The sequence below is a fragment of the Gymnodraco acuticeps genome, unplaced genomic scaffold (genome assembly GCF_902827175.1).
Source record: "Gymnodraco acuticeps unplaced genomic scaffold, fGymAcu1.1, whole genome shotgun sequence".
NCBI lineage: Eukaryota > Metazoa > Chordata > Actinopteri > Perciformes > Bathydraconidae > Gymnodraco > Gymnodraco acuticeps.
This window is the reverse complement of record NW_022992351.1, coordinates 6516973-6541643: the sequence shown is the minus strand read 5'-3', so window position 1 is coordinate 6541643 and position 24671 is coordinate 6516973. Positions and strand designations below refer to the sequence as shown.

The 24671-nt window shown below is 44.1% G+C and overlaps 2 protein-coding genes across 11 annotated transcripts in view; both read right to left on the bottom strand.

The window, feature by feature from the left end:
* Window positions 1-220: 220 nt before the first annotated feature.
* tprg1l (tumor protein p63 regulated 1-like) lies at window positions 221-12598 on the bottom strand. Its single transcript, XM_034209047.1, has 6 exons — window positions 12231-12598; window positions 11949-12040; window positions 10673-10723; window positions 10442-10567; window positions 9899-10052; window positions 221-1690 (listed from the first exon to the last, which is right to left on the bottom strand). Exons 1-6 carry the CDS (start codon window positions 12450-12452, stop codon window positions 1496-1498), a joined length of 840 nt encoding a protein of 279 aa, XP_034064938.1. The 5' UTR covers window positions 12453-12598; the 3' UTR covers window positions 221-1495.
* Window positions 12599-20888: 8290 nt separating this feature from the next.
* The window catches only part of prdm16 (PR domain containing 16), a 170144-nt gene continuing 166361 nt past the window's right edge, over window positions 20889-24671 (bottom strand). For 9 of the 10 annotated variants that reach the window (XM_034209521.1, XM_034209518.1, XM_034209520.1 and 6 more), the window contains 3 exons: window positions 22724-22981; window positions 22133-22310; window positions 20889-21313 (listed from right to left, as the gene is read on the bottom strand). In XM_034209521.1, the coding sequence (XP_034065412.1) occupies window positions 21179-21313; window positions 22133-22310; window positions 22724-22981 (571 nt within the window). In that variant the 3' untranslated portion in view covers window positions 20889-21178. The remainder of the gene's footprint in view (window positions 21314-22132; window positions 22311-22723; window positions 22982-24671) is intronic. The other variant, XM_034209524.1, reaches the window with a different exon arrangement.

Genomic DNA, 24671 nt, shown 5'->3' with positions numbered 1-24671 from the left:
CTAAACATACAGATGGCGACCATTTTACCTGACTTTAAGAATCACCTGTCTGATGTTTTATTATGAAGCTTGAATGTTGAGCCATTTTTTACTTGGTTAACGTGCAGGTATTTATCTGTCTCTATTTTCAAAGCTGACTTTTCATTCTTGTGCTACAAATATTTAAAACAAAAAGTAAGCCTTCACATTTTTGTCATAATCTCTTAATGAAATACTTCAGAATTGGCAATGAAATATTTATTTTTCTAGAGGCATCCATGAGTTGACTACATCAAAATAACAACAGATAAATAAAACTAAATTAGTATTTACAAAGCCATGTAGAATATTCCTTTAAAAAAACATCTTTCATGCACACCCAACGTGCAGGGAACATGCACGGGTAAAGACCGGAAAAGGCATTTTGGGACACAATTATTCACTAACATTGTTGAACATGAAAATATGGCCTGTAACCTTTGGTAGCACAACAATGTATTTTAGGTGAGTACAGGAAACAATCCTGTTATCCTATTCATAAGATACAAACAGCATGTTGTTAATGAACCAATGTTTTGTGTGCATGCATTTTACTTTGTAACCCAACCATTATTCCACCGCACAGTTCAGTGCCACTTAGTGCAAATGTGCCTTAAACCATTGCAAGATCTTTAAGTTAAATTACAAACAAACCAACATAAAGACACTGGTTTCAAATTCAAGTTGCATAAAATATCTATAACATACAAGAACATTTTAGCTGTGTTAGCTAATGCAGCTCTACAAGTAGTAGATGAGTACCTGCTCTGAGCAAAGTCATAATTAGGCGGATGTAAGCATAGAGAGCACAACATTGGCAAATAAGAGAGAAAGGTCAATGCAATATAAGTATTATCTCAAGTCTCATGGACTCTGAGGAGTGTATTACAACTGTTATCTTCCATACTCAACCCAGAGCTTTTATTTATAGCAGTGTAGATTCTGAAACAGTTTCCCTTTAGTACCATTTATTAAATAATTAAACTTTAGCCATCGTTTGCTTTCCTATTCTGTAAAGCTACCCAATGTCCCTGTGATCTGAATAATGCAATCCTTGTTGTTTAGAAGCGAGCCCAAACAAACAACATCCTTAATCAAGAAATAATTCTCTTTTGTTTGCATTTCTCTACCACAATCTCAATTTTTGACAGTCTCTCAATTAGTGGTTAGACGAGGAGTAAAATACTAAAGTAAGCTGAAGAATTAATGCAAGAGCTATGTCCTTCTCACAAATGTTTGCCACACGGACTGTGGGGGGCTAAAAACACAAACAAACAAAGACAGTCCATGCAGTGTTGCACATAATTTACCTACAGTAGGCTGACCTCTTGTCTGCAACACCAACTTGAGGGAGGTGTGGACTTACACAGTACACACAGAGATTGCGTATTACACTGTAGTAAAGCTTCCATCACACAGGGAAGTGTAACCAGACACAGGGGCTGAACTCGGTTGTAATTTGGAGAAACGGTGACTTTTAGAAGCCGATCTTGCCCCTGGTTATGGAGTAGCCCAACTTTGCCTCGTTATTGATGAAGGACATAATTCCCAAATAGGTCTCGATGAGTAAGGGTTTCTCCAGGATCAGGACACCGTTAGCCCGACCTGGGATGGGGTGCTCCTTGTGGGCTTTCTTCACTGCCTGCACCAGCTGGGTCCGGAAGTTGTCCAACTTGGCAAGAAAGAGCAAAAGATCATGAAACCTCAACAAACTCCCAGTGCGTAATTCGTTTTTAATGGACATAGTATGAAATTTACATCTACAGTGGGGCAAAAAAGTATTTAGTCAGCCACCAATTGTGCAAGTTCTCCCACTTAAAAAGATGAGAGGCCTGTAATTTTCATCCTAGGTATACCTCAACTATGAGAGACAAAATGAGAAAAAAAAAAATCCAGACAATCACATTGTCTGATTTTTAAAGAATTTATTTGCAAATTATGGTGGAAAATAAGTATTTGGTCAATAACAAAAGTTAATCTCAATACTTTGTTACATACCCTTTGTTGGCAATGACAGAGGTCAAACGTTTTCTGTAAGTCTTCACAAGGTTTTCACACACTGTTGCTGGTATTTTGGTCCATTCCTCCATGCAGATCTCTTCTAGAGCAGTGATGTTTTGGGGCTGTCGCTGGGCAACACAGACTTTCAACTCCATCCAAAGATTTTCTATGGGGTTGAGATCTGGAGACTGGCTAGGCCACTCCAGGACCTTGAAATGCTTCTTACGAAGCCACTCCTTCGTTGCCCGGGCGGTGTGTTTGGGATCATTGTCATGCTGAAAGACCCAGCCACGTTTCATCTTCAATGCCCTTGCTGATGGAAGGAGGTTGTCACTCAAAATCTCACGATACATGGCCCCATTCATTCTTTCCTTTACACGGATCAGTCGTCCTGGTCCCTTTGCAGAAAAACAGCCCCAAAGTATGATGTTTCCACCCCCATGTTTCACAGTAGGTATGGTGTTCTTTGGATGCAACTCAGCATTCTTTCTCCTCCAAACACGTCTAGTTGAGATTTTACCAAAAAGTTCTATTTTGGTTATATCTCTCACAGGCTCCGCCCTCTACTGGACTCTATGGGTACTACCTTACCCTGCGAGCATTCTCCCACTGAGACTTCTATAGACGTAGCCGGCCTTGGGCGGGCCTACCTGAATGCGCGCGCATCACACCGTATAAAAGGAGGCCTCACCTCCTGACTATCATCCTTTTCTCTTCAGCGGCGGAAGTGTTTTCACGGAGCTTAAAAAGACGAGAGAATAGAGAGTTATGGAGTCAGTTCTTGACCACAGGACCTGTCCGAAATGTCCTAACCTGATCGCGGGAGCGGATCCACACCCCTTCTGCTTCCTATGTATGGGGCCTGACCACGCCGTGAGCTGTATGGGCCCGACACCGGCATGCTCAGCCTGCCAGATGCTTCCTCGGCTCACACGTGAGCATCGTGGGCAGCATTTCCTGTCGGCGGAGGCCCCGCAGGAGGAGGTGGAGGATTCGGAGCTCGACGTCGTCGAGATGGGCGAGTCAGGAGAGGAGGAAGTGCCGTTCCGGTTCTCCCTTCCGTGGGGCCAGTCAACCCCGATTCCGGAGGAGGAGGACGAGGACGCCTCGGTGTCTGGAGGTCCGACTCTCAGGTCTGCGCGGAGGGATTTCCCAGCGGTGATGACCCTGGCGGCGGAGCGTGTAGGCCGACAGCTCCCCCCACCGCTGCCACCGAGGCCTATAAGCCGCCTGAGACAGGGGTATTACGGCCCGGTGCATCCAGCGCAGCCGACCTTCGTTTCGCCCCAGCTGCCTGATATATGGTGGTGTGTGGAGGCGACATGGCAGCAGCCATTTAAAACGAAGGCCCCAGTAGCCGCTATGGCAGGCATCATCAAGGTGGAGGGCCGCGCGGACACAGCGTGTTCGGGTGTGCCCCCCCCTTGATGAGAGCCTGGCGGCCCATCTGCTTCCGGGGGCGGCTGGTTGGGCGGAGGGTAAGCGACCCCTGCCCCGGGACCGAGACATACTGGAATATCTGGACAAGATGTGCAAGCTCGGTACGCAGATGGCGGCTGCAGCAAACAATCTCGGCGTGTTGGGCGTCTCCCTGATCACCCCTCAGGCAGTCGCCCCCGCCCTCCTCTCTCAAGAGGGGAGCGATTATTCGGACCGCGCTATAGGTCAGATGAACAATCTGATTCATGGCGTGGCCGCTGCAGCAGGGCGGGTGATTTCCTTGGCCACAGTGGCGTGTCGTCACGTGTGGTTGGGACTCACTGCCCTATCTAAGAAGGACCGAGAAGATCTCCTCGGAGCCCCCGTGTCTACGGAGGGGCTCTTTGGGTCAATCTCCTCGGTCACCCAGCGCTTCAGCCGCCTGGAGGAGGAAAGGGTCCAGCTTAGCTGGATGCTACCGCTGGCCCCTCCTCCGGCCCCGCTACGTGCTCCTCCATGCATTTCCATGCAGGCGAGGGAGCGCAGCGCGACAATGAAGCGGAGGGAGAGGCGCCGGCACGGGGGTCCCGTTGCTGCGGCGCCCTCCACCTCTACGGCCCATCCCGTGGTGCCGACATATCGGCAGCCACGGGGACGGGCTGCCCGACCTCGGCAGGCTCCTCAGCAGCAGAGAGCGGCCGGGTGGGGTGCGCCGTCTGCCCGGAGCTGACTGGCGGGGGGAGGTAGCGTCTCGGCGGGGGGAGAACAACTCTTCGCCCAGGACGCAAGGGTGAATCCCGCCTCCTCCCTATTTAATGCACAGATTCCGAGAAAAACTTTCAAAAATAAAGAAAGGGTTAATCTGTATCCAAGTCTAAGTGTCCTTTGTTTCCACAATGCTACACTTACACATGATGTCTGTACAAATTCCCCACTCGCCGCCCCAGTCATAACTCCTGTAAGAGAGGAGGCTAGTGGGAGTGCGCAGATGAGAGTGATAAAACGCAAGCAAAACTATTGTAGTGCTATACGTGTACAGGGGCATTATGGCCGGCGTATTGCTGTTAGGGAACACACTAAGCCTGGGGCTAAGACTCCAATTAATGCAATTTACCAGAGTGGTAAGAGTTGCATTATGGCAGCGCCCGCACTCACAGAGGAGCGCGTGGCGGTGCGTTCAGGGGCCTTAGTAGAAAGCACCACTCCTATAGGGACTCCAATTAATGAGGTCCACCGTAAAAGTGAGAACAGCATTATAAGGGAGCGCGCGCTCACACATGAACGTGCGGCGGTGCGTTCAAGGTCCTCAGTAAATAATCGGCCGTTTCTGTGTCGACCCTCCATGGGCAAATCTTCCCTTCACGGGGAGTTTTGCGGCGGGACGGGTCGCCAGAGAGTACCACCGCTTTATAGCTGCGGCTCCACAGCTGAGGGCATGCCCTTTAACACAGTGTTATGGGGAATGGAAACTAAGCTGTGTACTATCAAAGTGGAGGGACAGGACGCTGAGACGGGGTTATTCACTCCAGTTTTGCAGCGTCCCACCCCCTTTTATGGGCATGCGAGAAGTGAATCTAGTCTCTCAGGAGGAGATGGGTTTCCTCGCAGCAGAGATTCAGGTTCTGGTGCAAAAACAGGCGGTATCTGTTGTGCACCCTCAGCGCATGGAAGAGGGTCTTTATTCCATGTACTTCCTGGTTCTCAAGAAGACAGGGGAATTCAGACCTATTCTAGATCTCCGCGGCCTGAATCGCCACATTTCCCGCAGGGAATTCTGCATGTTGACTGTGAAACAGTTACTGCGGCTTGTGCAGCCGGGCGATTGGTTCACCACCATCGACCTGAAAGACGCGTACTTTCATGTAGAAATTGCTCCAGAGCACAGGAAGTATCTGCGTTTTGCCTTCCAGGGAATAGCATACGAGTACAACAGGCTGCCGTTCGGCTATTCCCTATCCCCACGCACATTCAGCAAATGTGTGGCCACAGCGCTTCAACCGCTGCGCGCACACGGCATGAGAGTTTTCTTTTACATAGACGACCTCATAGTCATGGCTGGGTCACGGGAACAGGCAATGTTTTGCACAGCACAATTGATCACACACCTGACCAAATTGGGCTTTGCGATCAATTGGAAAAAGAGCACCCCCATACCTCACCAACGGGCGCTGTATTTGGATGTGTTGCTCGATGCAGGCGCGTCGCGCGCCACCCTGTCAGAGAGCAGACGTGCGTCCCTTCTTCAGGGGGTGCGCAGGCTGCGACAGGGGGCAATAGTGACAGCTTTTACTGTCATGCAGACATTGGGTCTCATGGCGGCTGCTCACATGGTGGTCCCGTTAGGGTTACTACATATGCGCTGCCTGCAGAGGTGGTTCTCCAGCCTGCGCTTGGATCCCAAGAGGCACAGGCGGCGGCTGGTGACCATCCCCCCCTCAGTGGAGGGCAACCTCCGGTTTTGGGGGTCTCCACTGGGACGGGTGACCTCCTACATCACAGTGTTCACGGATGCATCCAGAACAGGATGGGGAGGGACCTGCCTGAAGAGGGCTATAGGTGGGCGCTGGGCTCTAACAGAGTCTCGACACAGCAACCTCCTAGAGCTACGGGCGGTAGTGTTAGTCCTCCAGCATTTCAGGCCCCTAATTCAAGGGAGGCATGTAATGGTCAGGAGTGACAACAGCACCACAGTGGCTTACATCAACAGGCAGGGCGGAGTTCGATCTGCCGCCTTGTTGACCACAGCAGAGGAACTGTGGTTATGGGCTTCAGAGGTGGTGTTATCTCTGAGAGCCCTCCATATCCCGGGACTGGAGAACAGAGGGGCCGACCTCATGTCGAGGAGCGGCCCCCTGCCAGGCGAGTGGGTGCTTCACCCGAGGGTGGTGAAGCAAATCTGGGCCCAGTTCGGGAGAGCGGAAGTGGATCTGTTCGCCAGCCGGCAAAACAGCCACTGTGCCCTGTGGTTCTCCGTGGCTCGGAGCGACGACCCACCCTTGGGGGTGGACGCGTTTGCACACGAGCCATGGCCAAGGAAGCTGCTATACGCCTTTCCACCGCTGCGTCTCATTCTCCCCCTCCTGAGGAGAGTGAGGCGAGAACGTCTGTCAGTCATCCTAGTGGCTCCGGATCGCGTTGGGGCGCCGTGGTACTCAGAGATGACACAGATGAAGGTGGGCCAGCCCTGGGCGGTTCCCCAGTTCTGGGGGGCGATGTCTCAAGAGGCAGGTGCAATCGGGGCGTTACCCACTCTCGGCCGTCCTCTCCAGGTTTGGCTCCTGAGAGGGACAGGCTGAGACAGGGTGGATTGTCTGATAGTGTTATTCAGTCTATCCAGGCAGCTAGAGCTGGATCCACCACAGCCTGTTACAGGCCAAAGTGGCTAGGATTCCAGCGATGGTGTGAGGAACGGAGAATAGAGCCCCTATCTTGTGAGTTAGGCTCTATTTTATCCTTCTTACAGTTACTGGTGGACAGAGGGCTTGCGCATTCAACAGTGAAAGTGTATGCAGCAGCCATCTCGTCCTGCCATGAGGGATTTGGCGGCAGGTCAGCCCTTAGTCAACCACTGGTGTCGCGGTTTTTACAGGGGGTCAGGAGGCTGCGCCCAGTAGTGCACGCCTCCACCCCACAGTGGGACCTGCCCCTAGTGCTCGAGGCTCTGGCCTCGGGGCCGTTTGAGCCTCTGGAGCTCTCCTCTCTGAAAGCATTGTCGTGGAAAACAGCTTTGCTTCTTGCCTTAACGTCAGCCAAAAGAGTGTCCGAGTTAACTGCTCTGTCGGTGCACCCGAGCTGTTTACAGATTCGGGGTGACCAGAGCGGCGCGACACTCAGACCGAACCCCTCCTTTGTGCCCAAGAGCCTAAGGAGTGCGTTCAGGTCAAGGGCTATTCAGTTAGGGGGTTTTAGTCTTTCCCCCCCCATGGTGGGACCAGGGAGGCTAAACTGCACCTCCTCTGCCCGGTGCGTGCGCTAGCATGTTATGTGGAGCGCACGGCTGCCCTTAGACGCACCGAACAGCTATTCGTGTGCTTCGGGGGCGGGGTGATCGGGAAAGCTCTGTCCAAGAAACGCCTGGCAGGCTGGCTCTGCGAGTGCATTGCACATGCCTACGGACAGGCAGGGAGAGCCTGCCCCACGGGGGTTCGTGCACACTCCACACGGGCTGTGGCTGCGTCAACAGCCTTATTCAACGGTGTGAGTGTGGAGGATATATGCACAGCGGCGTCTTGGTCGACGCCAGGCCCCTTCATAAGGTTTTATCTCTTGGACATGTCGGGCTCTTTCTCCTCGTCTGTGCTTGCGGGGGCAACACAGGACTGGTAGGGGGGAGGGGGGTTGTGGGTCAGTTGGCATCTGACCCCCTCCCCGGACGTAATGCGCCTTCGCTGTTCTCGGGCCTTCTGAGGGTCCCGGGAGGGGCAGGGGGGGCGCACTGGGCCCTTACAGGGCTGGAGGACTACTCTCCTCCTGTCGAGAGGCAGGAGGGGGGTAGCCCTCCACACTTTAGTCCACACACTCTGCACGGGGTCAGTGTTTGAGTGTGGGACGTGGGCTCTGACGCTCTCCCTGTTATCCTTAGGGATTCAGGGAGGCAGGCGTGTAGTAAGACCATTCGGGGCCGAGGGGGCTCTCCCCATCCGTCTATGGGCGGAGGGGGGGGTCCCCCGGCACTGTTTTTTGAGCACACTTTCTGCGAGGTAAGCGCAGCAGGGTGTGCTCTGTCAGCCACAGCCCAGATTTCTCCTCGGTTACAACCGGGTTAAAGGAGAATGTGGGGCAGCAGCTGCTGACCATAAAAGCCGGTCAGGGGCAGTAGGGTGGAATATTGTTGTTGGACGACAGTGCGCGTATACATCGCGGCTCCACCCACTGTACCCATAGAGTCCAGTAGAGGGCGGAGCCTGTGAGAGATATAATGTTGGGTTACGTATGGTAACCCTTGTTATATTAGCACAGGCGGAGCCCTCTACCCAGGGCACTGTCTGTCCTATTCCGCTCGCTGAAGAGAGGTGTAGGATGATAGTCAGGAGGTGAGGCCTCCTTTTATACGGTGTGATGCGCGCGCATTCAGGTAGGCCCGCCCAAGGCCGGCTACGTCTATAGAAGTCTCAGTGGGAGAATGCTCGCAGGGTAAGGTAGTACCCATAGAGTCCAGTAGAGGGCTCCGCCTGTGCTAATATAACAAGGGTTACCATACGTAACCCGACGTTTCATCTGACCATATGACATTCTCCCAATCCTCTTCTGGATCATCTAAATGCTCTCTAGCAAATTTCAGACGGGCCTGGACATGTACTGGCTTAAGCAGGGGGGACACGTCTGGCACTGCAGGATTTGAGTCCCTGGCGGCGTAGTGTGTTACTGATGGTAGCCTTTGTTACTTTGGTCCCAGCTCTCTGCAGGTCATTGACTAGGTCCCCCCGTGTGGTTCTGGGATTTTTGCTCACCGTTCTTGTGATCATTTTGACCCCACGGGGTGAGATCTTGCGTGGAGCCCCAGATCGAGGGAGATTATCAGTGGTCTTGTATGTCTTCCATTTTCTAATAATTGCTCCCACAGTTGATTTCTTCACACCAAGCTGCTTACCTATTGCAGATTCAGTCTTCCCAGCCTGGTGCAGGTCTACAATTTTGTTTCTGGTGTCCTTTGACAGCTCTTTGGTCTTGGCCATAGTGGAGTTTGGAGTGTGACTGTTTGAGGTTGTGGACAGGTGTCTTTTATACTGATAACAAGTTCAAACAAGTGCCATTAATACAGTTAACAAGTGGAGGACAGAGGAGGCTCTTAAAGAAGAAGTTACAGGTCTGTGAGAGACAGAAATCTTGTTTGTTTGTAGGTGACCAAATACTTATTTACCAATTAATTCATGAAAAATCCTACAATGTGATTTCCTGGATTATTTCCCCCCATTCTGTCTCTCATAGTTGAAGTGTACCTAGGATGAAAATTACAGGCCTCTCATCTTTTTAAGTGGGAGAACTTGCACAATTGGTGGCTGACTAAATACTTTTTTGCCCCACTGTATATGAACACTTGATGTCTAGCTTGAAAGCAACATCTCATCGAGCATCTCTGAACTGTGGTATTATGCATATAAGTGAGTCTTTGATGCTAACATGGAGTGGCTTCATTTACTACATGTAGCAATGCTAATAACTGAAGGAGAGAATGCAGTCAATTATCCAGAACATTGCCCAAGAAACTTTGAATATAACTGTTCATACACAAAGCTGTGTCTCCACTGTTTAAAGATATATTAGTAACTGTCTCAAGGGATTACGTTTTTATTTTTCTCTTGGGCTGTGCCTGTATATGCTCCATCTTCTGCGTGAATGAACTGCTGCACCAGTGGTCACCATTGTTTATCTTGAAATGGGCAGAACGTCAAGCTTTAAATCCTCAGATGTTTTTACCAGGTGATTGCATTGCTGTTTTATTTAGATGAAAGGAATATACCTGACAGAGGGAGGCCACTTTCTCATCAGCGTGGGCCATGGGGTGCGCAGCGAGGGTGGCGTAGGGCATTTCTGTAGACCAGGGGTTCCAGCGGTTTATGAATGAGGCCCGAGGAAGTTTGTCCCACTGAACACGAATCCCGTAGCCTTCTCTCCTTTAAAAGAGCAGTGGGATATTTTAGCATCAGCCAGCTACTTGTGGCACTAGCTCACCAAGCTGAGCTATCTATGTTTAAAGAGAAACCCAGCTTTTTTTTAAATCAGAAATCATACAGGATCGTTTTTCAATGCTCTCTTACATTTCTTTATATTCAGATTAAGCCTAACTCTTTTTTCCCTACCAGTCATCTTGTTAACCTTTCTATAGATGTTAAAACATTCAAGCTTATGATTACTAAAATAACTATACTACCAATTGTAAAAATACTAAACATTCTGTACGATAACTTTTTAAGGATTTCTCATGGTACTTGGAAAGCTTGAGTTCTTTTTAACACTGGCATTAATAACTTAAAAACGTTCTGTTGGAAGTCTTCTGGCATACTTGTTGAGGGATTTGGGTGGGAACTCAAACTCGCCCACTGAGATGGTGTCTACAGCGTTGAGAGAGATCCTGACGACCTGCTGACACAACAGGTTGAGGAAGTCGTACTTGCACACCAGCAGTGACCTGCGCACACACCCAAAACATGTTAGATATCACCCTAATGTCGTGTAATTCTATGTGGTATATTTCCTCAAATATTGGGTCAACAAAATATAATTTTTGACTTACCTATCAGTTATAAGCACTAGTCTTTCCTTCTCATTGTTCCAGTGGTCAATTCTGCAGAACACCCACATACAATTGACAAATATTCCAGCTGCGTTTTGACAGTTTTAGAACACAATAAGAAACCTGGCCTTCAACTGTTGTCTTTTACGGAGTTATAAAAAGTTAAGTATATAAAATACTTTTAAAAAGAAATCAAGACGTTGGCAAATGTTTATGATCATGTAAAACATACACACATGGATTAAACTAAATTAAACATTTAATCTGTAGCTTTTAACAAATCACCAGCTGATTCCTCTTTGTGTACAGGCACGTGCACAGATAGACCTCAGAGGGGTCTTCAGCACCTGCCCTTTTGCCCTCCTATTAGACATTTTTTTTATCTGGGTGTCTGACTATAGCGTGTGCAGACTAACTGGCCTATGATGCTGTGGGATCCGAATTCTGATTGGCTAAGGCACTTCTGTGTCATTTACCTTTTACCTGGTTTACATGTGTTCAAACAGAAAATTATTAGTCATTAATTAACTGTCATGTAGCAGTGCTTGAACCAACCTCCGTCATTGGTTTGTTTTAAATACATTCATTTTAATACCCCTATAACACTGTCACAAAAGTAGTAATATTTATTGAATTAGTAACATAAATGTCAGCGTACCCTTTTATGAATGTGGGCCCCTGCACCTCTAACATCCTCTGCACGTGTCTGTTTGTGTATAAGTATTTTAAACAGAGGTGGGAGAAGTACTTAGATTTTGTACTTAGGTAAACATATAAGTACCAGACTAATACTCTGTTACAAGTAAAAGTCCTGCATGCAAATGTTTACTCAAGTAAAAGTACAAAAGTATCAAAAATAAACTTAGTACCAAAAGTAAAACCACCTATTATGAAGATTGGCCTATTTCAGAATAATGATTTATCAAAACTGGTAAAAATGCAGCTAGTTTCAATTCGTTTGTATGCTGCAGGGTAGATTGTGAATTTAGGTGTAACTTAAATATTGTTTATAATTCACATTATTAATCCAAGTATGTAAAGTAACTAAAGGTACCAAATAAATGTAGTGGAGAAAAAGTACACAATTTGCCTCTGAATGGTAGTGGAGTAGAAGTACAAAGTAGCATAACTTGGAAATACTCAAGTAATGTACAGTATCTCAAACATTGTACTTAAGTACATTATTTGAGTAAATGTACTTAGTTACTTCCCACCCCTGATTTTAAACATTGAATCGCACACAGCAGCTGATCCAAACACATTGCTGGGTACTTACTCGGCTAGCAGCCAGACGCTGAGCACCTCTCCATCCTCGGAAGGGAGTGCCACGGTCCTGATGTCGCTCACTGCCTGCTCAATGGTACCTGGCTGAGATCAGCATCACACAACCGTCAGTTATCACCCCTTCCTCCCTGCGATGTGCTTGTGCGGCTAGTATACACAGCGTGCTAAGATATTGGTCGTGTTTGTTTACCTGTTAAGAGCAGTGTGTTGTAGGGACACCCTGAAAAAAGACATGCGCATACACAAACATCGCTGTAGGTGGAGATGAACTTACCCTAAATACGAAGTAGTCCTTCACTTTCGCTTGCATTGTGGGGTTATGCACATGAAAAGGCGTCAGCGTCTGTAACGGGGGGCAGCAGGCCACGGAGGCTCCGTACCCGAGGCTTCGACCGGCCTCCGGCGGCGTGAAGGCAACCTCAACCCCCTCCTCGGTTTCTGCAGGGTGGAGGATCGCAGCACTCTCCGCCTCCACGGTGTCGTTCAGCCGGAGCATCGTGCAACAGTCTCTGCTCCGCGACTATGTGCGCCAAGTGTTAGATTAGACGGTGTCTTTCGGGAGATGAAGACTCACCCATTGCGCACAAATAATGTTTTGATTGTGAGGGCTCGGAGGAAGTGGTGTCTTCTTGCCTCACTTCCCCCCTTTCATTTCCTTCCTCTTAAAGAAACATTACGGGCTCATTACAGAAACAGGTGTTAAGAATGGATGGCCCCCTTTTTTGTAATTATTACTTCAACTATGGCTAAATAATGTTAGTTGGGTGTCAGTATTATTTGTACACACCCATTTAAAACGTTATTGTGGGATTTTCATGTCTCCATATTTGAAACCCTCAGCCTCCAATTACAGCTTTAAAATACAGGGTTTATCTCACAATGGTTGCTTGTAATCGTAATTCAAGTAATTGCCATTAATGATCTCAATCATGAAGTTAGTTTTAGGATTGGCTGTTAGACTGTGTGTTCCTCTGTTGCTGCTGATCTGCTCTCTCTCTACGGCTCAGCTTCAGTATGACAATGACATTGTTCCACATCATGCTGAATCCTGGAGGAGAACCAACAAATGTGTCTGAGCACCAACAGACCTGTCATCAAGACATCCACGCTGTGCTGAGAGAGATGAGTGCCTCCTTGGCTGAACAGAGGGTGGAGATGAGGCACCTTTAGAGAGAGAATGAAGGTGTGTAAGGTGGGGAGGGAAGACATATGGGAACCGTTCTTGTATAAGGTTCTTTCACTATACCAGTTTACAGTATTACTTGCAGATAATAATACTGTTTTAGCTCTCTGCACTCTTCTTCTGTTTGCTAAATATAGAGATTACAACAGTCGTTAAAGTTTTCAGGGAACCTCATGTTGCCTTTTTCTCAAAGTTGCGTAAGAAAACATGCATTTACAGATGTAACAACTTTCAGTCTGAACAACTATTGTTATAGCCTATGCTTGTTCATCTTCTTTTTTTTTAACAACAGCAATAATCTGATGTTGCAAAGAACATGTTCGATAATCCCACTGATTGTTTTATTATGTCACAAAATTCATTTCTAAAGGAAGGAGGTTATCAAAAGACAAGTTTGGCATGTTAGCATGCTGCTATGCTAATCAACATCCCAGCAACATACAGCTGAGGCTGATGGGACCATCTGTAGTTGAGTTATAAACCAAGCTATTGGACTTACTACAATGTTGACTTGATGTGTCCAACATGCCCAATGAAACCCAGTTTGTCACTCAAAATGTCTTTCTGGTGGCAGTAAAATCACAATGTCTGAAGCAACTGAATAATGCACATTGTTGTATCCAGAGTCATGTTGTTAACACGGCTAAAATAGGAACTAAACAATTAACTGAAATACACAAAGGTATTGCAGGAATAAAATGGATGGTTCAATAAATAACAATACACGTGCATTGGTTATTTCATCAAGCTCAAACCAGTAAGCTGAAAGAACTGGATTTACAGAAGACTGAGCTGGAGGAGCAGAAGATTGAGGCGGAGAGACTAAAACAAGAGCTTCAATGTAATGTGTCAAGATGCAGCCCTGATCATGTCTAATGAGCAATGACAAATACACTATCAAATTCACAGACTAAAAAAACCATGAGAAATGCATGTTTCATGTGACTGTTGTAATGTTTTACATTTTGTTCAAGCACAAACAGCTAAACTTACAAACCTGGAGTCACAGCAGACTGAGGTGGACAAGCTGAAGCAACAACTTCAAAGTATTGTGGAAAAGATCATGGTTCTGACAATTTGTAGTGAACATGATTTATGATACTTTATCCTAAACAAGGAAAAAACCCTGTTTTAGCAAACTGAAATATATAAGCGGATGTTTCTTTAAATAAAACAACTAAATGTTCCATAAGCAAAGTGGATGATAATTATTTTGTTGACATTGACCTATTTTCACTGACCACTGTTCACTGACCAGCCATGAAGTGATTTTAATAAAGAATTATTTTTAATATTTGATCACCCACATTATATTTTTATTGTTTTATAAAGAATACTAAAATAATACCAAATTATTTCCTTCACACTAATGCACACCATTCATTGTAGATGTTATAATAAACCATTTTTGGCCTTTAGAGTTATTGAAAATGCACATTATCAATTACATGTGTTTGAGTTTATATATATATATATATATATATATATATATTGTACATTGTTGAACATTTCAGCTATTTAATTTGTTCTTCAAGTCTATGTCTCTGTCGCTCAACCTCCATATTGTTTTGCTGTGTTAAAGCAAGAGACAATCTGCCATCACTGTAACTCTTTCTCTTTCTTTGTCTCTGAGCTTCTGTAAAGCCTGCTCCTTTCACAACAGTAATTTACTCTGATCAGTGTCTCAAACTATACTGTGTTGGGTCCTTGAATTTGAGGGAATATGGCCTGTAAAGTCCTTGAAAAGTCATTGAATTATTATTATTATTATTATTAGGAAGGCAAGTGATCAGTGAATACGTGTTTTAACAATGTGATAAACTAATTATTAAAAGATGTGGGACCTAAACTCCAGCATATAGGTACTAGTAATTAAATTGTTTGTGTGCTGTGTTTTTATTGTTGTTTTCCTGATACGTTGCTCAAAGTACTAAGTGGTCATGTTACCCAAAGCCTCCAAATCAATGCAGCACTTTCTGTTTGGACTGGATCAGTAGGACACACCTCTTTTTTTAACAATTCTAAAATATTTTTGTATATTATACGAAAATTATTCAATTAAAATAAGCATATATTAATTGAAAACTACATCTACTCAAAATAAGTTGTATTACTACACATGAAGTGCACATCTCTTTTGGGGGGGATTTTGTCCCATATTTTATTTTATATGAATATTTATGAACGTTTTTGCTTTTTAAAGTTAAGATAGCTAACCTTTAAACTTACCCTTCTGGATTTATTGAGGAAGCAATGAGAACATATTTCTATATTGCTAAAATGACATGCATTTGATAATCATCTACCTTTGGTTTCTGATAAGTATTTGTTTATCTCAGACAATAAACAACCTCAGTCTTCTTCGAGTCCGTAGAAATCTCAGATGTCGTTCTGCCAGTATCGGGCACAGGCCACAGCTGATGGGGTAGGTTCTGCCAGGTCTTCTGGACTGCACCGGGGGGCATCGGCACATTCCAGTAGGTGGGACATTGTCTGCACTGATCCACAGCTGCACGTGTCTTCTGTGGTGTAGTTCCACACTTTCATCAGTGCTTTGCACCTCCCCTGTTCCACACGCAGTCTATTAAGTGAATTCCAGGTTGTCCAGCCAAGGTCGTGGCCACTAGCGAGGCTTTCCGTTGATGTGATTCCTCTGTCCAGCCATTCAAGAGCTCAGTGAGATCACTTTATCTTACTATGTCATTCATGTTTAAACAAGTACAGATGATAATTATGTTGTTTACATTGACTTGTTTTTACTGACACTGTTAACTGCCACGAGGTGATTTTAATGTTTGTCTATTCATATTGTAGTTTTTAAATTGTAATTGAAACACACACACACACACACCATCATCAAGAATCAAGAATTGCGTTTCATCAATAAGTCGAAAGTAAAAGCTTGTTGACTGTTGAGTGCTGTGTTTTCAAAGATGTTTACAAGATGCTCCAATATGTTACCAGAAGGACATTTTTGTACATTTATGAGGCTGTGTTGGATCCTTGAATTTGAGGTAATATGCTCTGGTAAATCCTTGAAATGTCCTAGAATTAGATTTCTAAGAAGGTGTAGGAACACTAAATATACTTTTTGAATGTTGGTAAACTGATTATTATGTATGAGCTTAACTCCATCATACAGGCACTGCACTTGCAGATCATTTACGTTTGTCTGCTATGTTTTTACTGTTGTTTTCCTGAGAACATGCTCAAAGGTATTTTTTCCACATGTTTATGGTCAATATTTTCAGTAATGATTGATCAGGAAAAGACACTATATAAAGCTGGGGTTACCACAGCAACTCTAAAGTAGATCTGCACAGACTGCCACTTTGAGAATGGAGATGCCATGTGTTTTCCTCTGTTGCTGCTGATCTGCTCTCTCTCTACGGCTCAGCTTCAGTCTGACAATGACATTGTTCCACATCATGCTGAATCCCAGGGAGGAGAACCGACAAATGTGTCTGAGCACCAACAGACCTGTCATCAAGACATCCACGCTGTGCTGAGAGAGATGAGCGCCTCCTTGTCAGCCAAGAGGGTGGAGATGAGGCACCTTCAGAGAGAGAATGAAGGTACTGTATGTGTAAGGTGGGAAGGGAAGACATAGGAACCGTTGCGTTGTTACAGGAGGTCTTTACATATAGTCGTTTCACTATACCATTTTGCAGTATTACTTGCAAATAATGATACTGTTCGTCTGTTGTGTTCACTCCTCTTCTATTCAATCTACAGAGTTCAGTTCATGTAGGAAGGAGAAAAACAAACAAACCACACAAACAAAACTAATTTAGAATGTAAGCGTGCTAACATATGCTAATCAACACTACCTCAACATTCAGTTGAGGCTGATAGGAGCATCTGTAGTTTTAGGCATAAGCCAAACCATTGGTCTAACTACAATTTTGACCTGCTGTGTTAAGAGATCGAGAGGTCTTTACCACATTTCATGACAATCAACTAATTGTTAAAACAAAAAAGACTGAGGGGAAGAAGAACCGGAAGACTGAGGTGGAGAGGCTAAAGCAAGAGCTTGAAGGTATTGTGTTGAGATTATTTTTGGCTCAGGTTAATTCTTACCAGTGTGTCGCAACCTCAAAACTAAAAATAAATGATGTATATATAATATATTTTATTTATTATTCTGTACTGCTAAGGACAATTATTATAAATGTTTTACCTCACGTACTATCTAAATGTTCCATGGTCAATGCTTGATGAAGACAGTGATGGTGAAATACTTTTTCACAGCACAAGCAGCAGAGCTGATCACTGTGTCGCTTTTATCTGGGATTTCCGTTAATATACTATGAATGTTTTTTGTGATATTTTCGACATACTATACTATTTCATTTTATTTGATATTTTGGATATACTATACTATGACTTTAAACAGCCTATGTGTTTACTCAGATCGTTAACTTTAGCTTACACTACTAACATTAATGACAATATAAATCCTGCGACACATGCTATGGTATCAATAGATACACAGAAGTTTTCTCTAACTCATTCCTGACAGAGACCGACAACTCATAGATACACACTACTAGACGTGTCATTTAAAAAGCACACAGGTTTTATTGCATATCAATTTCATGTATAAATTCTTCATAGCATTGGAAAGATTACATTTGGTATACATTGCTATTCTACAGAATTAACATCAGAGTCATATCTTTTCAATGACATTTCTCTAAAGTACATCTTCAATAATCACAAGCATCAAAAGAACTGCAATTTTTCAGAATTGTTCAATATTATTCTACAATCCTTTATTGTTTTCATTATGTCTTCTCCCCCAAGTCTTTTCTAATGTCTTTCAGAGCCACCTGCCCAAACATCTGTAAGGCAGTCAAGAACTTGAAGTCAAATCTACCAATCTAACCACATGTACAATAAGTGCATCTACGGATTAATTTTTTTATTTTATTTTTTATCATTTTTTGATTTGATACACATTTCACAAATGGACATCATTATGACTGCTAAACACGTCATGCACAATATATTTTTTTTGTTTGTTGTTTGTTTTCAATAAACATAACAGAGGCGATATACAACTCAGATTCAAACAAAACAAGCACCATCCATTTAAACCCATATTTTTCAATGATTTTTTTCTTCAGACAAATGCACCATTGTTTTTTCATTCTTTAAAATACTATACAGTTAAAAAGAAACAGTAAGTATATTTTTACTTTCTCCTGTAACAGTGGGGGAGGGAGGGGAGGGGGGGGGAACAGCAACCATGTTCTATTATGCTGAAACCATTTTCAGCGACCATCTGCCAGAATACTTTCTGAAGTTGACAAAATTGAATACTTCAATGCCTTCAATTACTTAGCTTTACACAGCGCATACTTATTACAGTAGTCCATGACATGAGTTACTACATATAGTCAACCTTAAAACATAGCAACCGAAGCCTTTATGTTTTATAACCACAACTTGTGAAAACATTGTGTTTACCATGAATTAAATCTCATTCAGTATAATAAAAAAAAAGACTTTTGTCTTTAGAAAAATGAGATGATGCAGCAGTCCCAGCATCACACTACCACCTGCTGGCGTGAATACAAATTACAGTGCTTCTGTTTCAATTGTTCTATCTATCCATTTAGGTTGCTCATCTATGCTGAAAATGAAACCAGTCTGAAAATGTTTTTGTGTTCTATGTTTTCTAGAGACCTAAGCCTGATCAGATTATGGCTTGGACCCACATGGTTTAAGTACGACTTTGAAAAAACAGCATCAGGCCTAGTTGTGAGAGTCCCAGCACGCAGGGAGGACCAAGGCAACAACAATTGACAATGACCACCCCCTTGCTCCGGCAGCTATCTACAGTTATCTACAGTAAAATGACTCATGCCCTCCATGACACAGCTACCTAGTGGACAACATGGAATGAGTTTTTACTATGATCTCAGAAAACAGGGAATAATTAGTCCAAATCATGATCAAGTGTTTATGTTTTTCCTGTCCCGTTTTGCATGTGTTGGAAAGACATACTGACATAATTATGTACATTTTAAAACCACCGGTTGTTTAGTGTTGTTGGTTTCATGAGTCCTTGCCTTCATTCTTGCATGATAGGCGATTATGTTGCTCCAATGCAGCGAAGACCAGATGTTCATGCAGACTTTGTGTTTAGACTTTTAGACCATATAATATAGGAAAACAAATAAAAAACGAATAATGTTTTTTTACCCTGCATGTTCAAAATAAAAAACCAGAGGGAGCTTGACGTGTTAGAAACTAGTCAGATTCCATAATGTGACAAAGTAATGCCCTTCTCTGACATTCATAGTGAAAGGTGTCCAAGTCTCCTTCTATAATACTCCACCCAATTCAAGGACACACTCAGCATACTGGGTAAATGGTTGAATTGTAACATGAACAAACTAAACACTGCAGGACGTTACATTGCCAAATAGTATCTGAGCTAACTACAGCTATCTTTCACTATAAATAAAAACAATTAATTTCATGGGTTCTTTCAAATTTTGGCACACTAACGCATCAAAACCAGCGATTCAGAATCTCCCTCAGGTTCTGATAGGCGTTCATTCCTTCAGTATCAAGAGAAGAGGGATAAAATGACATCTTCATTTTCACTCCTCCAGTCATGACAAAACAACCAAAAATAAATACATACACACACTTCTGAAATCAAACATATAAGAGCGTAATAAGAAAACAAAAAAGAACGATGACAGCAAATGCAAGCCCCTTGGAAATTAAATGATTGTCAGAGAACAAAACATTTTCTATGGGTTATTTGGCACATACCACTCTTGCTATGAACATCTAGGTTATTTTGTACATCATATGACAATATCATACAATTTTGGTCCTTCTCTAAAATAATTATATTAACAATTTCGCACTGTGGTGCCTACAACAAAACAATACTGTGGTATCTAAGAGGAGAGAAAGTGAATAAAATTAACAAATGATGATGAAATAAACAAGCAGAGAAAGACTTTCCTCATTTTTTGAGTATGATTTAAATTCATTTTCAGTATGATCAAATTGGGTAACCAATTACAATGGCTAATGTCCCAGATAGCTCATCAAAATCACCAGTTGCTTTGCACATTTCAACATTGAACGTCATTCTCCATGTAATCATCAAAAATCAACAGTCTACTGGAACTGAAATTTCCTCAAGTAACATTTAGTGCGGTGCTATTGTTGATTCTGCGGTTAAAACTGAAACAAGATCAGTTAATGAGTCGCACGTGATTGGTGCGGGAAACCTGGAGACAATAGTGCACGCGTCCACTATGTTCCTGGTGAAACAGCACCACCATGTGGACATGCAGTGCTAACGCAGTGCTGATGCTGCAGTGCTTGTAGAAGGAGGTGTACACAGACTTTAGAGACGTACTAGTCATTAAGTGTTTTTAAGAGAGCCTTACACAGGGTCTCTGTGGTGCTGGAGTGAGCCTTGTGGACTTGGGGAGGATCAGAGTAATGCAGAGTTTCAATGCTGTTGAGAAGCATTCAACATGTCCTTCACATCAACAGGAGCTTAGCAGTGCTTTCTTTTTGACAGAGTCTTGCGAGACGCCTCATCCAGGGACGATCTCTGCCTCCTTTTCTCTAACTCATACACACACACACACACACACACACACACACACACACACACACACACACACACACACACACACACACACACACACACACACACACACACACACACACACACACACACACACACACACACACACACGTACACACACACACACACACGTACACACACACACACACACACACACACACACACACACACACACACACACACACACACACACACACACACACACACACACACACACACACACTCGCAAATGAACACACATATGCTCACAAACATATTCTTTCTATCTTAAATGTTTGTGACACTGAATTCTTCTCCGGCGTCCACGTTTCTACTACTCATGTTCACTCAGTCTTTTGTTTCCATCCATTTGTGAAACTAACGTTCCTCCTACTCAATCTCCCACTTCGTCTCGCTCACTCTCTCTGGTCTATATGTGGTTGAGCGGGTGAAAGCTGCTCGTCTCAGACGGTCCACCTCCCAAGCTCAGCCAAGCATCCAGAGAGTTCTGGGAGGGCGCGTGCAAAGGGTTGTTCTCCGAGAGGGACAGCATCATTGCATAAGCCTGCATGAGAAGAAAAGTGGATTTTAATTGGAGGAAACTCAACATTTTCAAACACATCTTAAGAAATAATTATCTTTTCTCAATGGTTTTTTCCCCACACTGATATTTGTATGACCTACTGTGCTAGGACATTACATTAGTTATACATTGAATACCATACTATGGCTTTTTGTGACATTTGCATGGTGCTAATCCATACAGTATGTTTTGACATTGGAATATCAGACAATAAAATGTTTTTTTGAAAATACTTTTACTGGCATATTTGAAAATGACTTTTCAAATGACCTAATATAGTGTGACATATTTCCGGAAACACAAAATGGCGATGAGATTTTAAAATGTATGGAAAAGGTCTTAAAAAGACTTAAAAAAGCTATTCAATTTAGTTTCAGGATTCCCGCATTTACCCTGGTAAAGCAGGTCTAATTTAGGTCTTATTTCAGAGCGCCATCATTTATTGGTGATGTTTATTGGTAATTAGTCTTGCATTATTGGACTTCTTTGTAGAAGCAGTCATTAGACTGTTATAAAACTGAAGATCACAGAAAAGATAAAAGCAGTTTACAGATAAAATGTTAGTAGGTTAGGTGAGAGGAAAAGTGGTGAGGGGGCGGGACAAGAGGCAATTTAATCCAGCTACAGTTATAGCCATTCTTAAATAAATACATTTTTTTCATTTTTTAAGAATCTGAAAACCTAAAAGAGTCCATCTTATCTCTAAAGCCTCATGAGGCATTTTTTCCTTCCTCATTTCTATTTAGGACAAGATGTTTTTCTGTCCATCCCTCTTTCCACATTCAAAAGCCAGTCACATACCTGGGTTTTAGCCTGCCTGTACAATGTCTCTTTCAATGCCTCCGACTCTAGTGAAGTGTTAAATATGTCTTTAACATCAAAGGGTTGCTCGTCACTGGCTGCTTTACGTAACCCCTCCAGGCTCTTGGGAAAGCTGGGGAGACCCTCGAGGTCCAAGAGAGAGCCCTCGTCTATACACCTGCACACCGAGGGGTGGATGGACGGCAGAAATAGGGAAGTATAGATGGGTCGGGAGATGGATGGGTGGACGGGTAAATGGATGGACGTAAATAGATTGATGGAGTGTTAATGCGATGGATGGGGGAAGAAAAATGGAAGGAGGAAGTTAAGGTGAAAGAAGAGAAAAGAAGAGGTACGATTAATATAAAGACAGGTAGAGGAAACAAACTAGGAGAAGGTAAAGAAGAGAAGAGTAGGAGCTAAAACTGGAACAGTCTTTTTCTAGCTTTGTTTAAGGGAATCTATACATTAATGTTTTAAGTCTGTAGTATTGGCATTAACTACAATCAAAAGAAGGTATAATGGGCGGTTTCTGTTAAAAGGTTTGTTAAGTGCTAAACCAACTTATGTGGTTTTCAACAAAATGAATACCTGCGAGTGTGTTCATAGCTCATAGCTAACGGAGCTGCCTCCGTCTCTTCCTCCTCCTCGTCTTCCTCATACACTCCTGTTGTGACAGGAGATGGGGACTCAGGCGCTTCGTCGTGAGACTTCTCTGTCAGGCTGCCTTCCTCCTCTTCCTCATCATCGCCCTCCACTTCCTCGTCCTCCTCCTCCAGCCCCTGGAGCCCTAGCTTGGAGTTGGACAAACTGTGGCTGGGTGGGCGTTCCTCCTCGGCTTGGTCTGATCTGCAGAGGGGTCAAAGGTCAAAGTAGAGAGGACGTGTGAGTGTTATTGGCAACTGTTTCTTATAAGCTTCCGTATAAGTGACTTTTAGAATAATAAACAGTCATTAAGAGCTCATGTGAAGTTATGTGTATCTGGTCTGCGACAGTCCTTGTCCCTTGTGGAAAGAAAATCTAAAACATTGCTAAAAATGTAAAAGAACGTACATTTTGTCCGAGTCCAAAAAAAGCAACTTACACAGCTCCCCAAGCTTCTTAATAAAAATAGATACGAATGTGAGCAGTCTACCCAGCCAATCAGGGAGAGTCAAAGGAAAAATACACTATAAATCTGAATCATGGGTAGTGTAGTTTTAAAAGAAAGATGCATAGAAGAACTAAAAAAGGAAGCATATCTCTGGTGCTAATGCATGTTTTAAATGTGTTTTCTTCTTTTAGAAATGTTTTTTTTTTTAGTTTGTCTGTCCTGTCTAGAGCTGGATGACTGGAACCATTTCCTGACTATCTAAAAAACACGACTCATCACAAGCAGAGAGCAAACATAAATAATGTGTTGACAGCAGGCGCAGTCCAACTCCACACACACAGTGTTGGTGCCGACAGTCTGCCCGGAGCGCTTTTCAAACGGCCCACACATGATTAATTGGCCCGCTCCTCAGAAACAGAGCATGAGAGGGCCCGCCTCAGACCGGCTCCTCTGCACCCTTTAATGGTGGAACATACTCTGTGTGACTGAGGGAAGACGATGGTTGATCTGCAAACAGGCTATCAGCACACCACCATTATGACCTGCCATCTGTACATTTTCCAGCCAGCACTCCAACCTCCCCCTTCCTCACCCCCAGACCACAATGTCATGGCTCATGATATCATTTCCTCTGGGAAGGCAAATTTACCCCTTCCACTTTTTGCCACACAGTGGACATTTATCAACTCGGACAGGATTACCTTTGGGAAGGGGTGCATAGGGACAGGATTGGGTCACACACAGTGGGTGGGTACATTTGGGTAGGGGGACTTTGGGGGGGGGGGCAAAAAAGTTCTCCACTTTCAATCTAGATTAAATATCACCATAATCAAATTGTGGAGCTGGTTGGCGGTGGAAAAGCCCATGCTGTGTACGCAGAAAGAAGCGTAGCTCTGATATAGGGGGCCCTGGGTTTTGTCATTCAGTCTAAACACGTCAGTTGGGTGTTTGTGTTAGCTGGCTGGGGGTATGGATATAGCGGGTGGATGGGGGAAGAGCTCCATCATCAGTGGATCTCCTAAATAAATGCCTCAACCTGAGTCCCCCTCAGGGTCCAGACTGCCAGTCGTTATAGCCCAGTCCCAGACAGGGAACCAGCTCCAACTGTAGTTTTATCCAAACCATAGAGCTCCAGCCATGGCCTGGGTCCTCATTCAAGCCCTAATTATGACCTGGAATACGGTCCAGAGGAGACAGATACTCCTAAGAACTGCAACACTGCAATGCTGGAAATGTTTTTCTTCTAAACCCCCTAACTTGTTTGTTTGAAACATCCTACCCTCAGAGCAGAAGTGCTGCCTCAGCATCTCCTCATTATGTAAACCGGTCGGGCAAAGTTTTCATGTGAGAAACAAGAGCCAGCACTTTTATTTTGACTGGCTATGATGCTGACAAACGAGAGAAACTATTCTGCGTGGGCGGTTAAGAGCGATTACAGATAGTCAT

Excerpts from the sequence above, each read along its gene's own strand:
- tprg1l (XM_034209047.1), bottom strand. The coding sequence starts at position 12,452 with ATGCTCCGGCTGAACGACACCGTGGAGGCGGAGAGTGCTGCGATCCTC. Across the intron at positions 10,568-10,672 it reads CTAGTGCTTATAACTGATAG|GTCACTGCTGGTGTGCAAGT; the intron begins GTAAGTCAAAAA and ends GTGTGTGCGCAG. Across the intron at positions 1,691-9,898 it reads AAGTGGCCTCCCTCTGTCAG|TTGGACAACTTCCGGACCCA; the intron begins GTATATTCCTTT and ends TTTCTTGCCAAG.